At 37.2% G+C, this 16,001-nt stretch overlaps 1 protein-coding gene across 5 annotated transcripts in view; it reads left to right on the forward strand.

Annotated features, from left to right (window-relative positions):
- The window catches only part of ACER3 (alkaline ceramidase 3), a 175,027-nt gene that overhangs the window by 95,593 nt on the left and 63,433 nt on the right, over window positions 1–16,001 (forward strand). For 4 of the 5 annotated variants that reach the window (XM_060605551.3, XM_078433084.2, XM_060605553.3 and 1 more), the window contains exon 3: window positions 5,263–5,315. The exons of the other annotated variant lie outside the window; for it this stretch is intronic. In XM_060605551.3, the coding sequence (XP_060461534.1) occupies window positions 5,263–5,315 (53 nt within the window). The remainder of the gene's footprint in view (window positions 1–5,262; window positions 5,316–16,001) is intronic. 5 annotated transcript variants of the gene reach the window in all.

Below are 16,001 nucleotides of genomic sequence, written 5' to 3' on the forward strand. Positions count from 1 at the left end.
TGTCAGGGGTGTACTTGATACTTTATATCAAACAACTTTGCTGTTTTCAGAACCACCTGTATTGTTACATGTCTGCCTTTAACCCTCTGTTGTCTGGCAAATTCAGCATGTCTGTATGTCTGTCCTTCAGGACTTGGCATAGTATCATTTCCTCTAGAAAGCCTGCCTTTTAAGCTTTCCTCAGTCCCTGATAGAATTGGAGGACCCTTTTCTGTGCTCCCACTGAATACAATGCATATCTTTACCACAGCACTTAATACACCATATAGTAATTGTCTGTTTGCTTTCTCTCCCTTAGTGTTCTGTAGTAGTTAAGGGGGGAAAGTGGCAAAACACGAATTTGGAGGCATTTAGGCAAGAGCCAGATCATTCAGGGCCAGAGTAGAGCATCTGGATTTTATGCTAAAAGCCAGTGGAGGGTTTTTTAGTAGGAATGTGACATGATGCTGTTTATGCTTTTAAAAGATCATCCCGGATGCTTTGTGGAGAATGGTTTTGTTTTTTTTTTTTTTAACATTTATTATTGAGAGACAGAGACAGAACATGAGCATGGGAGGGGCAGAGAGAGGGCAGACACAGAATCTTAAGCAGGCTCCAGGCTCTGAGCTGTCAGCACAGAGCCCGACGTGGGGCTTGAACTCACAAACTGCGAGATCCTGACCTGAGCTGAAGTCGGATGCTTAACCAACTAAGTCCTCCAGGTGCCCTGAGAATGGTTTTGTAGACAGTAAAAGTGCAAGCTGGGAAACTAGTTAACAGACTGTTGCAGTGGTCCAAGTGAGAGATGATAGTGGTTTACACTGGGACAGCACCAGTGGACACTGGAGAGAAGTGGATGACTTGGGATGTATTTTGGAGAGAGTGCCAGTAGGGGTTATTAATGTGTTAAATGTGGGGGTTAAAAAAGATTTTCAGTTGACTTCTAGGTTTCTAGTTTATGCAACTGTGTAGAGAGAATATCTTGCATTCCGTTTTGATTTTGTTGAGTTTTTAAATGCCTGTGAGACATTAAATGCAGAGTCAGGTAGATGTTAAAATATGTGAGATTGGAGTTCAGGGGAGGGGGTTAGGCATCATTGTCAAAAGTTGGTATTTAAAGCTGTGGGAACTGATGGGATCACCTGAGGGAATGAACGTAGAAAGAGAAGATGGCTGAAGATGAATATAAATACCACAAATTCATCACCCAAAGGCAGAATCTGGCATGTAGACGTGTTTTGATTGGGTTAAATTTAAAATTTAGCCATTTTAAAATTAGTTGCCCAGGGGCATCTGGGTGGCTTAGTCGGTTAAGCACCTGACTTCACTTCAGGTCATGATCTCACTGCTTGTGAGTTCAAGTCCCGCATTGGGCTCTGTGCTGACAGCTCAGAGCCTGGAGTCTGTTTCGGATTCTGTGTCTCCCTCTCTCTCTGCCCCTCCCCTGCTCGTGTTCTGTCTCTCTCTCAAAAATAAATAAACGTTAAAAAAATTATTTTAAATAAAATTAGTTGTCCATATTTGAAAATTGAGAGAGTTCCCATAGAAATCCAGATCTTTGCCTTCTCGTGAATAATTAGAAGATACAGCATCACTGAGCCTGTATTTCTTCATGGGAGCTGTCAGCGCAGGCTGTTCTCTTCAGACTGGTCTATACATTTGACCACAATCTCTACTGTTCCTTATTGTTCTTCACTTAGCTGTTTTACTTAAATGCCTCTCTGGGCATTTGAGTTTACAGCCCCTGATTTAGACCTGAAGGATAGAAGGAGCCAACAAAGGAACCTAGGAAGAAGCAGTCATGAGATAAAAACCAGGAGAATAGGGCATTACAGAAAACTAGAGAGGAAAGTATTTCAGTTACTAACTGCCAGTAAGAGATTAAGATGAAGACAGAAAAGCGCTGTTTTAGTGGTGTGAAGAGGTTTGAGGAATCGATGGGGAATAGAGGTAAGGAAATGGAGGCAGTTCTTTTGAAAACTCAGGGAAGTGAAGAAGCATAGGTAATGGGGTGGAAAGGTGGCTTTGGAGATACTATGAGAGAATATGTAACAGTCCCTTAGAGAAGTAGATGTTAAAGAGACAGGAGAGAAAGGTGATAATAAGTTGAAGATTTAAGAGAACAGATGATATCTTAGAGCACAAGAGCCTGGTTGGCCTTTACTAGAAGGAGACATGCTGCTTCAGGGAAGGAAGGAGAGCATTGGTCCTGAGGGGGTAACAGTATGGAATACTGTTAGATAAAATGAGAATCTTCAGGGTTCACACAGAACCAGAGAATTACCTTAGGCTGAAGATTTAGACTAAATATAGACTTAGATTTATAGATTTATATATTTAGACTAAATCATGCACTTTGGAATTTAATCTGTTAAAATCTGATAGTTTTTTTTAATTTTTTTAATGTTTATTTTTGAGAGAGAGACAGACAGACACAGAGTGTGAATGAGGGAGGGACAGAGAGAGGGAGACACAGAATTTCAAGCAGTCTCCAGGCTCTGAACTATCAGCACAGAGCCGACATGGGGCCTCTCCCTCTCCTGTTGGCATGCAGGCGGATAAGAGAGTGAGGTCCTGGCTTTTCCTCTTCTTAGGAAGACACTAGTACCATCAAGGGGACCTTACCCTCCTGACCTCTTCTCAACTTAATTACCTTCTAAAGTCTCCACACCCAAAGGCTCCACATTTGGGGTTAAAGCTTCAACATATAAATTTGGGAGGTGGGGACACAGACATGCAATTTGTAACAAGTTCCATCAACTGGTGAATGGATGAATAAAATGTAGTGTGTTCACAGAATAGAATATTATTCATCCATGAAAGAAATAAATTATTGATATATGCTATAATGTGAATGAACCTTGAAAATATGCTCAGTGAAAGAAACCAGATGTAAAAGGCTACATACTGTATGATTCTATTTATATGAAAAGTCCAGAAGAGGCAAATCTATAGGGACAGAAAATACATTAGTGATTATCTAGGACTGAGGAGTGGGGAGAGGTGAGGAGAAATAGGGAGTGACTACTGATAGGAGATTTCTCTTTGGGATGATAAAACTATTCTAAAATTAGGTGATGATGGTTGCACAGTCTGAACATTTAAAAACAGTTGAATTGTGCATTTTAAATTAATTTTATAGTATATGAGTTATATCTTGATAAAGCTGATAAGCTTTAGCAAAAATTAGTTTGCTTTAAGGTGGCAAAATAGAAAATATTGTGTCGAGAAAGGTGATGCTGTTCTATTACATTTCTTTGCTTTCTCAGTAGATTGTTGAAAGAAAGTAAATTGTAGAGATCTCTGAAAATCAGGCTCTTAATGCTATATGATAAACAGTACAAGAGAACATTTGAGGTTTGGACAAAAAAAATTCTTGACCAAATCATGATTAAGTAGCCAATCCACCTTTCAAAATGAATAGTCATCCCTCTACATTAAAAAAAATGTTTTTAATGTTTGTTTATTTTTGGGAGAGAGAGACGGAGCACGAATGGGGCAGGGGCAGAGGGAGAGAGAGGGAGACACAGAATCCTAAGCAGGCTCCTGGCTCTGAGCTGTCAGCACAGAACCCGACTCGGGACTCAAACTCACGAATCACGAGATCATGACCTGAGCTGAAGTCAGACACTTAACCGACTGAACCACCCAGGTGCCTCATCCCTCTGCATTTCATTTTTATTCTTAGTATATTGTATGCCTTTATCTCACAGTTTGTGGGTTCCCCACCCCCCTTCCATTAATTTATCCACCTTTGCACCTTCTAATTTCTCCCTTGGTAAAAAGACCTCAACTGTTCTACTTCCTCATTTCTTTAGAATGAGTACAGTAATTGTTTATTTCTGTCATTTCATTTTGAATATTAAAAAATATGTGATAACATATTTAGTGACTTTTTTTAAAACAATGGTAACAGAACTTGAAATTTTTTTCAAGTGGCTTTGTACAATTTTGTGACACCCCCATTTACCATGTTTGTTGACCATCTTAACCACCCTTAAGGCTCTTAACCATCCTTAAGGCTAACTCCCCTGGTTTCTTTTCTCTGTCTTCCTTTGTAAGTGCCCTTCTTTTGTGCTCTCGTGGTATTCTGCATATCTCTTTATTATATCTCCATCTACTGGCATTTTAGCTGCCTGTCTCTTCCATTAGACTATATGCTTCATTAAGGTCAATGACTGAATCTTATCTTTGTAACTGTAACTGAATTTGGCAAATAGGAGGTGCTCAGTAAGTGCTTGTGGAATTGTTTGATATATCACAGTAGAAACTTTTTTATCAGGTTTGATAGGGGCTTGTATTTGGTCAGCTAATTTTTAAAACTTCAAAGCATAGAATTATTGAAAAGATAATATAAACACCTACCTTAAAATTTTATTTTAATTCAAACATATAATTGTATAATCTTTGACAATTATTTGATATACAGTGTGGCCTTTCAATATGGGATCCTGATTAATAGTTCTCCTTAGACTTTCTTGGATTAAAAACAAAAATTTTTAAAAACCCTAAAATGAACAGTTTATTTAAAATAGAGGCACTTGGAAAGAACTTTGAGATGTAAATACAATCTTTAAATTTTTACTGTTTTTCTCAATCTAACATATCTTACCCACGCTTAATTCAATAGCAGTTTTTATTAGCAACTCTCTTTTACTGAGTCCATTTTAAGCATTTTAAATAGTTTCTGGAGAAACAACGGCTTTCTTTGGAATCATATTTCTGATAACTACATACAGTGGCATTAGCAGGTTTGGTAACAAACATAACTGTCTGACTCTTAGTATACAATTCAGCTATTTGGCTGGGCTGGAAGTGCTAGGAAGTACTAAAGAGTAGCTAACTAGCTGTAAACACTAAAGCTTATCTTAAGAGGTAGACAGTCTCTCCTTTGCTGTCCTGCCTGCCCGCCCCTCCCTTGTGGTGTATTCAGTAAATTTCTATATACATTCAAAAAAAAAAAAAAGCAAAAAAACTTATCCTGAGCATTGGGTAGTATATTTTATAGAAAGAATGGAGAATATTGATTAATCCAATAAGTCCACTTAATAGAGGGAATTTATGAGAACTTGTACTGTACTTGGGTTTTTTTTTTTCTATATCAAAATTTCATCAATTATAGAGCTTATGCAGAGTCTACTATATCCTGCCATAAGATTTCATAAACTTTGTTCTTAAAACTCAGTGCTTTGCAATGTCTTATTACCTTCTCAAGCCACTCTGGCTACCCCCAAAGAATTTCATGCTAATCTTTTTTTTTTTATTTGTTTGTTTTAATTTCAGTGGTAGGAATGGGATCCTGGTGCTTCCACATGACTCTGAAATATGAAATGCAGGTCAGTAATGACAAAATTAACTAAATGCTTATTTGTCTTCACCCAGACACTTCACATTTCAGGGAAGAATACATTACTAGAGGATGCTGTTGAGACAAGCGACTAAAGGAAAAAAAAGAGATTAAATATCTCTTTTTACTTCAGGCCAGAGGATCCAAATTGACTAAGTGGAATAAAGAGGCGAGCAAATAAATTATTCATAGAGAAAACAAGTGAGAGCAGTATAGCGTTGACTACCTCTGTGCAGGCATGAAGTGTTAGAGAAGGATTGCAGAGTACAGACCCCTAGGTGCATTTTAAAAAGACAGTCAGTTCACCAAGGTAGTATATTCTTAGATGCCTTAGATGCATTTCCTCATGTCTGTCTTACAGCATCCATTTGAATGGATGGTTCCTCTAGCTAGCAAAGTGTTAGGGCTATGCAGGGATTTTACTGTCCTTGCTCTAAGGAGGCTATATATCTAGTCATAAATCTTTTGGCCTCTTTTTTTTTTTTTAATGTTTGTTTATTTTTGAGAGAGAGATAGAGTGCAAGAGGGGGAGGGGAAGAGAGATAGGGAGACACAGAATCCAAAGCAGGCTTCAGGCTCCGAGCTGTCAGCACAGAGCCTGATGTGGGGCTTGAACTCAGGAACCCCGAGATCATGACCCGAGCCGAAGTCAGACGCCTAACTGACTGAGCCACCCAGGTGCCCCAATCTTTTGAGCTCTTTATTCCTCATTAATAACCTAGAAACTTCTGGAACAGCACTGCCCAGTAGAAATATCACATGAGGATATATGTAATTTAAAATTTTCTGGGAGCCACATTAAGAAAAGCCATGTTAAAAAGAAATAGTTGAAATTAATTTTAATAATACATTCATTTAACCCAATATATTCAAATATTATTTCAACATATAATCAGTATAAAAATGTATTAATGAAATGTTTCTTATGTTGAAATAAGGTGTATATCTCAGTTTGGATTAGGTTCATTCAAGCACTCATAGCCAGATAAGGCTGGTGGCTGCTGGATTGGACAGTGCTATTCCAGAAGGATTTGTGAATACAACAGTCTATGAATTATTAATTACATCTATATTAAATGTATAAGAATTAATTTTTTAGGATTGATTCTGATATTCAACACGTATTTATAGTAAGGTGTTCTGTGTGCAGATTGTGCTTGCTCTGGAAAATACACAATTGAATAAGACACTGATCTGACTTAATTGAGCATAGAACATACTTCTCACACTTTCTAGCAGAAAAACAGACTTACGAACAATGCCATAATATGAAAATTATTTTTAAAAAGAAGTACAAATCTGTGGCATCACAGTAGAGTTTGGAAGAATGTATAAAAGTCAAAGACATTTAAACAAAATTTGAAAGATTTAGTTAAAACTTTCTAGGTACTGAAAGGATGAAATGACATACCAGACTTCCATTGTGCCATGGAGAGGCGGGGAGTCATTTCATTGTTTGATATATGTGACAACAGTGATAAAACGAGCACTTAAAATGTGTTTCGAGAATGGCGAAAAATGGCAGGAATGTTGTTCAAAATATTTAACAGCTATAGGGTAAGAGTTCCAACAGTGAGAATGGTGATACCAGTGAGCAACAGCTGAAATATAGACCCTGAAAATAAGGCTTCGTGTTTGATCGTACTAAAAAATAATTGGAATTTTTCCAGCTCTAGCTATCATGAAGTGCTTTCATATAGAGTATCTTAAATAGTTATTACCATGTTTTATAAATTCCAGTACTAGAACTGAAAGAGGCTAATTGATTTGACCAAAATCACCCATAGTTTATAAATGATGTATCTCCTATATATTTATATATACACACACATATATTTCTATATACACATATACATCCGTTCTCTAGGTCTGCCGGCATGGGAGCAGAAGAGCATACCTAACATTCAGATCTGGTTTCTAAAAACCATTCTCCATTTAAAAGGAACGGTGCTGGGGTGGCTGGCTGGCTTAGTTGGTGGAGCACGTGACTCTTGATGTCAGGGTCGTGGATTCGAGCCCCATGTTGGGAATAGGGTTTACTTTAAAAAATAATAATAAAAAATAAAATCTTTAAAAAAATAATAAAAGGAACTGGGGCTGTTCAGAGGGCCGAGGCAGAAAAAAAGGACATTATGAACCTAGAACATCTTTTTATGCTAGAAAGAATGGAAAAGCTAAAAGAATGATGGGCACATGTCAGAAGAACACTGGAAACCCACTTAAAGGGGTTCCCATGGACCAAATTTGGGACAATTTGAGCATCAAAATAAATATTGATAGTAACAGTTTATAATAGTTACCAAACCCATTGAGCATATAACCCATTGAACAAAATGGGAAATTATGAAGTCATACTAAAATAATAAGCTATATATAATTGAAACAATAAGTGATCATAAGTAAATGAATAAGTTAAAAATTTTGATGCTGAATTTACATAGTTTTGAAGTACTTTACCATAAAATAATTATAAAGGGAAAAAGTAACTTTACAGTGAAGGAGCAGTGAACAACCTTAGTCAAATAGAGTGAATATCTTCAGTGATGGGACAAATCAAAATTGTGTGCCACCTGACAAGATATAGTGGCAAGAACATAGCATCACTTCTCTGATATTCTTGCCAAAGATGCATGATCTGAATCTAGTCATATGGAAACATCAGGCAAAATCAAATTGAGTGACATTCTATGAAATAACTGGCATGTAATCTTCAAAAGTATCCATGGTCATAAAATTAAAAGACTGAAGAACTGTTTGAAATTGAAGAACACCAAAAAGACATGACCACTACATATAGTGTCTGATTCTGGACTGGATGGTGTGTGTGTGTGTGTGTGTGTGTGTTTACATTTATGATATTGGGACACTTAGAAAAACTTGGATGAAGTCTGAGGATTACGTGGTAGTAATAAATTAATGTTAATTTCCTGATTTTGTTGATAGTATTGTGGAGATGTAGATGAATCTTTTTTTTTAAAGATTTAATGCACATTCCATAAAGTTCACCATTTTAAAGTAAATAAGTTAATTGCTTTAAGTATACTCACAAAATTGTGATGCCATCACCACTAATTCCAAACACTTTCATCATCCCAAAGAGAAACCCCATGCCCATTAGCCATCTCTTCTCATTACTCTCTGTCTCTGTAGATTGGCCTATTCTGGACATGTCATTGCAATGGATCATACAGTGTGTGACCTTTCATGTCTGGCTTCTTTGACTTAGGGTGAATAATACTACATTATATGGGTATACCACATTTTGTTTCTCATTTGTCAATGAATGGACTTTGGGCTGTTTCCACTTTTTGGGTTTTATATATAATGCTGCTGTGAACATTTGTGTGCAAGATTTTGTGCGGATATGTGTTTTCAATTCTCTTAGATATTTATTTATTAGAAATGGAATTGCTATGGGGTGCCTGGGTGGCTCGGTCTGTTGAGCGTCCGGCTTCGGCTCAGGTCATGATCTCACGGTTTGTGAGTTCGAGCCCCGTGTCGGGCTCTGTGCTGGCAGCTCAGAGCCTGGAGCCTGCTTCTGATTCTGTGTCTCCCTCTCTCTCTGCCCCTCCCCCACTCATGCTCTGTCTCTCTCAGTCTCAGAAATAAATAAACATAAAAAAAAAAAAGAAATGGAATTGCTAGGTCACATGGTAATTCTGTTTTTAACTTTTTGAAGAGCTACTAGACTCTTTTTCAAAGTGGCTGTGCCCTTTTACGTTCCCACCAGCAATTTCTCCATATTTGTCCTTCCTTTTGAGTATAGCCACCCTGCTGGTTATGAAATGATATCTCATTGTGGTTTTGATTTGCATTTTCCAGTGATGTTGAACGTTTTTCTTGTGCTTATTACCCATTTGTATATCTTCACAGGAAAAATATCTATTCAGATCCTTTACCCATTCTTAAATTGTGTTATTTGCCTTCTTATCATTGAGTTTTAAGAGTACATATCTTGGGTATTAGACCCTTATTGAATACATAGTTTGTGAATATCTTCTTCCATTCTGTGGGTTGTTTTTTCATTTTCTTAATAGCATCCTTTGAAGCAAACAGGTTTTGATTTTTTTCTTAGGTTGCCTGTGCTTTTAATATCGTATCTAAGAAACCATTGCTTAATCCAAGGTCATGAAGATTTATACCTGTGTTTTCTTCTAAGAGCTTAATAGTTTTAGCTCTTACATTTAGGTCTTTGGTCCATTTTTTTTTAAATTCCAGTATAATTAACATAAAATATTATATTAGTTGCAGGTGTACAGTATAGTGATTGAACAATTCTGTATGGTATTCATTGCTCATCATGACAAATGTACTCTTAATCCCCTTCACCTATTTCACCCAATACTCACTCACCTCCCTCTGGCAACCACCAGTTTGTTTTCTATATTTAAGAATCTCTTTTTGTTTGTCTCATTTTTTCTTTGTTTTGTTTCTTAAATATACACATGAGTAAAATCATATGGTATTTTTCTTTGATTGATTTCACTTAGCATTATACCCTCTAGATCCATCCATGTTGTTGCAAATGGCAAGATTTCATTTTCTTTTATGACTGAGTAACATTCCACTGTACGTATTTACCACATCTTACTACCATTCATCTATGGATGGATACTTGGATTGCTTCCGTATCTTGGTTATTGTAAATAATGCCACAATAAACATAGGGGTGCATATATCTTTTCAAATTAATGTTTTTTTTTTTCCTTTGGGTCAATACCCAGCAGTGGAACTACTGGATCATATGGTAATTCTGTTTTTAATTTTTTTGAGAAGCCTCCATACTGTTTTCCACAGCAGCTGTACCAGTTTGTATTCCCACCAACAGTGCACAAGGGTTCCTTTTTCTCCACATCCTCACCAACACTTGTTTCTTGTGTTTTTGACTTTAGCCATTCTGACAGATATGAGATGATATCTCATTGTGGTTTTGATTTGCATTTACCTGATTATGAGTAATGTTGAGCATCTCTTCATGTGTCTGTTAGCCATCTGTATATCTTCTTTGGAGAAATGTCTGTTCATGTCCACTGCCCATTTTCTAATTGGATTGTTGTTTTGGTGTTGAGTTAATATACTTTTGATACTAACCCTTTACCAGATATATCATTTGCAAATATCTTCTCCCATCCAGTAGGTTATCTTTTAGTTTTGTTGGTTGTTTCCTTAGCTGTGCAGAAGCTTTTTGTTTTGATGAAGTCCCAATAGTTTATTTTTGCTTTTGTTTCCCTTGCCTTAGGGGACATATCTAGAAAAATGTTGCTATGGCCGATACTGCCTGTGTTCTCTTCTAGGATTTTTATGGTTTCAGGTTCCACATTCAGTTGTTTAATCCATTTTGAGTTTATTTTTGTGTATGGTGTAGGAAGTGGTCCAGTTTTGTGGGTTTTTTTTTTGTTTTGTTTTGTTTTTTTGCATGTAGTTGTCCAGTTTTCCCAGCACCAGTTGGAAGAGATTGTCTTTTTCCCCATTGTAGATTCTTGTCTCCTTTGTCATAGATTAATCGACTGTATGATCCTGGGTTTATTTCTGGGCTCTCTATTCTGTACCATTGATCTATGTGTCTTTTTTGGGGGTGGGGGCAGTACCATACTGTTTTGATTACTACAGCTTCATAGCATATCTTGAAATCTGGAATTGTGATGCCTCCAGTTTTGTTCTTTTTTTTTTTTTTTTTTTTCCAAGATTGCTTTGGCCATTCAGGGTCTTTTGTGGTTCCATACAAATTTCAGGATTATTTGTTCTAGTTCTGTGAAAACTGCTATTGCTATTTTGATAGAGATAGAGATCACTTTGGGTGATCTTTGGGTAGTATGGGTAGTATGGACATTTTAATAGCATTTGTTCTCCTGATTCTTTAATCCGTTTTAAGTTCATTTTTTTTATATGGTGTGAGGTCAAGGTCTAGCTTCATTCTTTTGCACGTGGATATCCAGTTGCCCTAGAATCATTTGTTGAAAAGACTATTCTTTTGACATTGGATTTTCTTGGCACCCCTGCCTAAAATCAAACAATCATAAATGTATGAATTTATTTCTTGACTCTCAGTTTAACTCTCAGTTCTGTTCCATTGGTCTATGTCTGTACTTGTACTAGTATCACACAGCCTTGATTACTATAGATTTGTAAATTTTGAAATCAGGAGCTGTGAGTCCTCCAGATTTGTTGTTGTTGTTCTTCTTCTTTCTCTTTGGGGAGAGAGAGAGACCATGCACGTGCACAAGTGCACAAGTGCACGGGCAGGGGGTGAAGGGCGGAGGGGGAGAGAGAGAATCTTAAGCAGGCTCCATGCTCAGCATGTAGCCTGACACAAGGCTTGATCCCATAACCCCGGGATCACAACCCAAGCCAAACTCAAGAGTTGGATGCTCAACTAACTGAGCCACCCAGGTGCCCCTGTTCTTGTTTTTAAAAACTGTTTAAACTATTCTGGGTCCCTTGCATTTCCATGTGAATTTTAGGATCAGATTATCAATTTCTGCAAAAATTAGCTGGGACTTTGAAAGGGATTCCATTGAATCCACAGATCACTTTGGAGAGTATTGCTTTCTTTAATAGTGTCTTCTAATCCTTGAACATAGGATGTCTTCCCATTTAGTTAAGTCTTTAATTTCTTTCAGTGATATTTTATAGTTAGTGTGTAAGTCTTGACTTCTTTTGTTAAATGTATTCATTCATAAGTAATGTATTTTTTGATGCTATTGTAAATAGAATTTTCTTAATTTCATTTTTATTTCTCATGCTAATTTATAGAAATAACAATGATTTTTGCATATTCTTGTATCCCGCAGCACTGCTGAACTTTTTTTTTTTTACCTACCTAGTAGTTTTTTGTGTATGCATATGTGGATTTGTTAGGGTTTCCTGAATACAAGATCGTGTCATATACAAATATAGTTTTATATCTTACTTATCGATTGGATGCCTTTTACTTATTTTTCTTGCCTAATTGCCCTGAATAGAACTTCTAGTACACTGTTGAATAGAAGTGGAAAGAGCAGACATCCTTGTTTTGCTCCTGATCTTAGGAAGAAAGCTTTTAGTTTTTCATCATTAGTTATAATGTTGGCTGGGGTTTTGTGTGAATGCTCTTTATTAGGCTGAGGGAGTTCCCATTCTATTCCTAGTTTGCTGAGTGTTTTTATCATGAAAAGATGTTGGCATTTTCAAATATTTTTTTTCTGAATCTCTTGAGATGACCATGTGGTTTTTCTCCTTTATTATATTAGTATAGTCTAGTACATTGATTGATTCTCCTGTGTTGAACCAATCTTGCATTCCTGTGATAAATTTCATTTGGTCAAGGCATATAATCCAAGCGAATATCTTTGTAAGAAACATACACTAAAGTACTTGGGAGTAATGGAACCTCATGTCAGCAACTTATTCAAATGGTTCAGAGAGAGTAAAGTTCTTTGTACTTCCCTTCAAACTTTTCTGTACCCTGAAGTTGTTTTAATTTTTTTTTTAAAGAAAAACATTGTACATGTTCTTTGACCCAGTAATTGTACTCCTACATATACGTATACATCCTAAAAAGTAATCAAAGATAGGGAAAAGATGTTTTACAAGCGTGTTACACATGTGACAGTGTTACACATGATACAGTTTTTAAATGATCTAAATGTTTAACAAAAAGGAGACTGTTACATATACTATGATATAACTATGTGTTGAAGTGTACTATAGCCATTTAAAATAATATTTTGATGGGCGCCTGGCTGGCTCAGTCCGTAGAGCATGTGACTCTTGATCTCAGGGTGTGAGTTCAAGTACATTGGGCATAAAGGTTACTTAAAAAAAATAAAATAAAGAAAAAATGATCTCTGTTTGAGTGTCTTTTTTTTTTTAATGTTTCTTCATTTATTTTGAGGGAGAGAGAGCGTGGGCACGCGGGGTTTGGGGCAGAGAGAAAGAGGGAGAGAGAATCCTATGCAGTCTCCACGCTGTCAGCCCAGAGCCCATGTGGGGCTCAATCTCACAAACTGTGAGATCATGACCTGAGCTGAAATCAAGAGTCAGATGCTTAACCAACTGAGCCACACAGGTGCCCCTCTGATTGAATATCTTTAAAAATTAAATAAATAATATTTTGAAGACCAGTAAAATGGGAAACTGTCATAAAGACAAAACTTTGTGTAATGTAAAATCAATCTTATAAACAATAGAAAAAAGACTGGAAGGAAGTACATTTTGCTTTATTTCTTTTCCCTTTTTACAAAGTTTGTAATCTGTGGCCCAAAATTACAGTAACTCCCACCCACCCATATAAATATTCTCAATATTGCCCCTTGCTTCCTGAGCAGTATTCAACCCAGATCAAGCTAAGTTATCTGCATATCCTGTGCCTGAACTGAGTAACTAAACATTGCTCATAGAAATTATATCCCTTTGTTAAATTATCTCACTTTTAAATTATTTTTTTTTAATGTTTATTCATTTTTGAGAGAGAGAGAGACAGAGCGTGAGCAGGGGAGGGGCAGAGAGAGAGGGAGACACAGAATCCAAAGCAGGCTCCAGGCTCTGAGCTGTCAGCACAGAGCCTGACACGGGGCTCGAACTCACAGACCGTCAGATTACGACCTGAGCCAAAGTCAGTGCTTAAGCGAGTGAGCCACCCAGCCACCCCCTCACTTTTAAATTATTGAACGAAAACTCAAATAGCCACTCAGTGCCATAAGACAGTACCATTACATTTCCCTGACAATTTCCATTTCTGTTCTTCAGAACTGTTATTTCATACTTGTCCCTCTTTCTTTTTTGGATTTCTTTTTATATCTTTTTTGCCTCGTTTCCCTTTCTCCTCACTAATATCTTCAGTATTTCACCAAAAATATAGAAGAAATCAGTAAGAAACATCCTCATGTTTCTACCACGATCATCTTCCTCCTGTTTTTGTGGGAGAAATGTTCCAACTCCTATCAAAGGCCAGTCTCCCCTCCCACCTCCTCAAAGACTCATACCTGCAGTTATAAACTCCATCCCAGTCTCTGGCTCCACCATGGTCTTTAGAAAGTCACTACACTGGTTCACTGCCATCTGCATACAAACATACTCAAATAACTCCCATCTTTTAAAAATTACTCTTCCCTTGACCCTGTGTCCAGCCCCAGCTGTTGAATCATGTTTTGGCTCCCTTTCACATCAAAACCACTCGAGTGTCTTTGCTCTCTCTACACTTACCTCCCTCTGTTTTGCTCTCATTACAGTTAGGTATTTTCTTCCCTTCATTTCACAGAAACTGCTGTTGTCAAGGTCACCAGTCACCTTCATCTTGCCAAATCCAGTAGATACATTTCTATCTTATCATTTGACCTCTCCATAGCATTCTACAAGATATTTGCTTTTTTCTTTGTGAAATACTTCTCTTGACTTTCCAGTTTTCCTTTATGTAAAAGGAAACTCCCTTATTCTTTTTCCTTACCTCACTGGACATTGTGTAAGCTATCACCATCTTATTTCTTGGCTACTGCAGTAGTCAACAGTTGCCCCTACAACCATCCAAGGTAGTCTTTAACATTTTAGATCATACCATTCTTCTGCTTAAAGCTCTCCAAGGCATCCCTTTGCACTTCAGGTGAAATTTCAGTTCTCTACTATGGCCTGCATGATCTGGCCCTGGTCTAGTTCTCTAACTTCAGTTTTTACTGTTCCTCTGCATTGTTTACTGCACTCCAGCCATACTGGCCTTACTGTTCTTCAGACACTGCCTCATGGCCTTTGTGATTGCTGTTTCCTCTGCTGCAAAACTTTTCTCTCATATCTTTGCATGTCTGCTTCCTTCTGGCTCCTCAGTGCAAATGTTACCTACTCAGATATGCCTTTTATAACCACTTTATGTAGAGCAGTCCTTTCCACAAGTGACATTTACTTTATTCTTTTCATAGCACTTATCACCATTTGAATTTACCTTATTTGTAGTCTTCAACTAGAATGTAAACTTCTTGACAGCAGAGATTTCACTTATCTTAAATTCCACTGGACTTTAGCATATAGACTAGTGCTGGCACATGGCATGTGCCCAATAAATATGTAAATGGAAGGGAAGAAGGGAATGAGGAAGGAAGGAAGGAAGGAAGGAAGGAAGGAAGGAAGGAAGGAAGGATGGAAAGAAAGAAGGAAGGACATTTAACCACATGAGTGAATAACTAAAGAGATGCACTGAAGTATTAAATAGTAGTTATCCATGGATTATGTATGGGATCATAGAGAATTATATTTCATTTCTGTGTTTTCCAGATTTCCTATAATGAGCATAAAATACTTTTGCAATAAAGAAAATACATGTTTATGCTTGTTTTAAAAGAAAAGAGACTTTAAAAGACTCCAAAGGTGCTTTGGAGGAATAGTAATGATAATAAGCCAATCTGAATACCCTTCATCCTAAAGCAGACTACCTCCTGTTCTTGGAAGGGGGGGTGGAGGTATTTAATTCAGTTTTGAGTTTTATTTATGTGGCGGATTATTGTGTTTTCCAAAGATGTTAACACCAGTATATCTCATCTCACCCGCTGTTATTACAATGTGACATCGACTCTCTTCAAGAGGTAGGATCTCTGATCCTTGACCTTGAATCTGGGCAGGACTGTGCTATATGACTTCCAAGGGTGAGTCACAAAAGGCGAAGAACTTCTTCCTCATCCTCCTGGGATGCTTACCCTGGGAACCCAGCACC

This window comes from Panthera onca, chromosome D1 (assembly GCF_046562875.1).
Source record: "Panthera onca isolate mPanOnc1 chromosome D1, mPanOnc1 haplotype 2, whole genome shotgun sequence".
Classification (NCBI taxonomy): Eukaryota; Metazoa; Chordata; class Mammalia; order Carnivora; family Felidae; genus Panthera; species Panthera onca.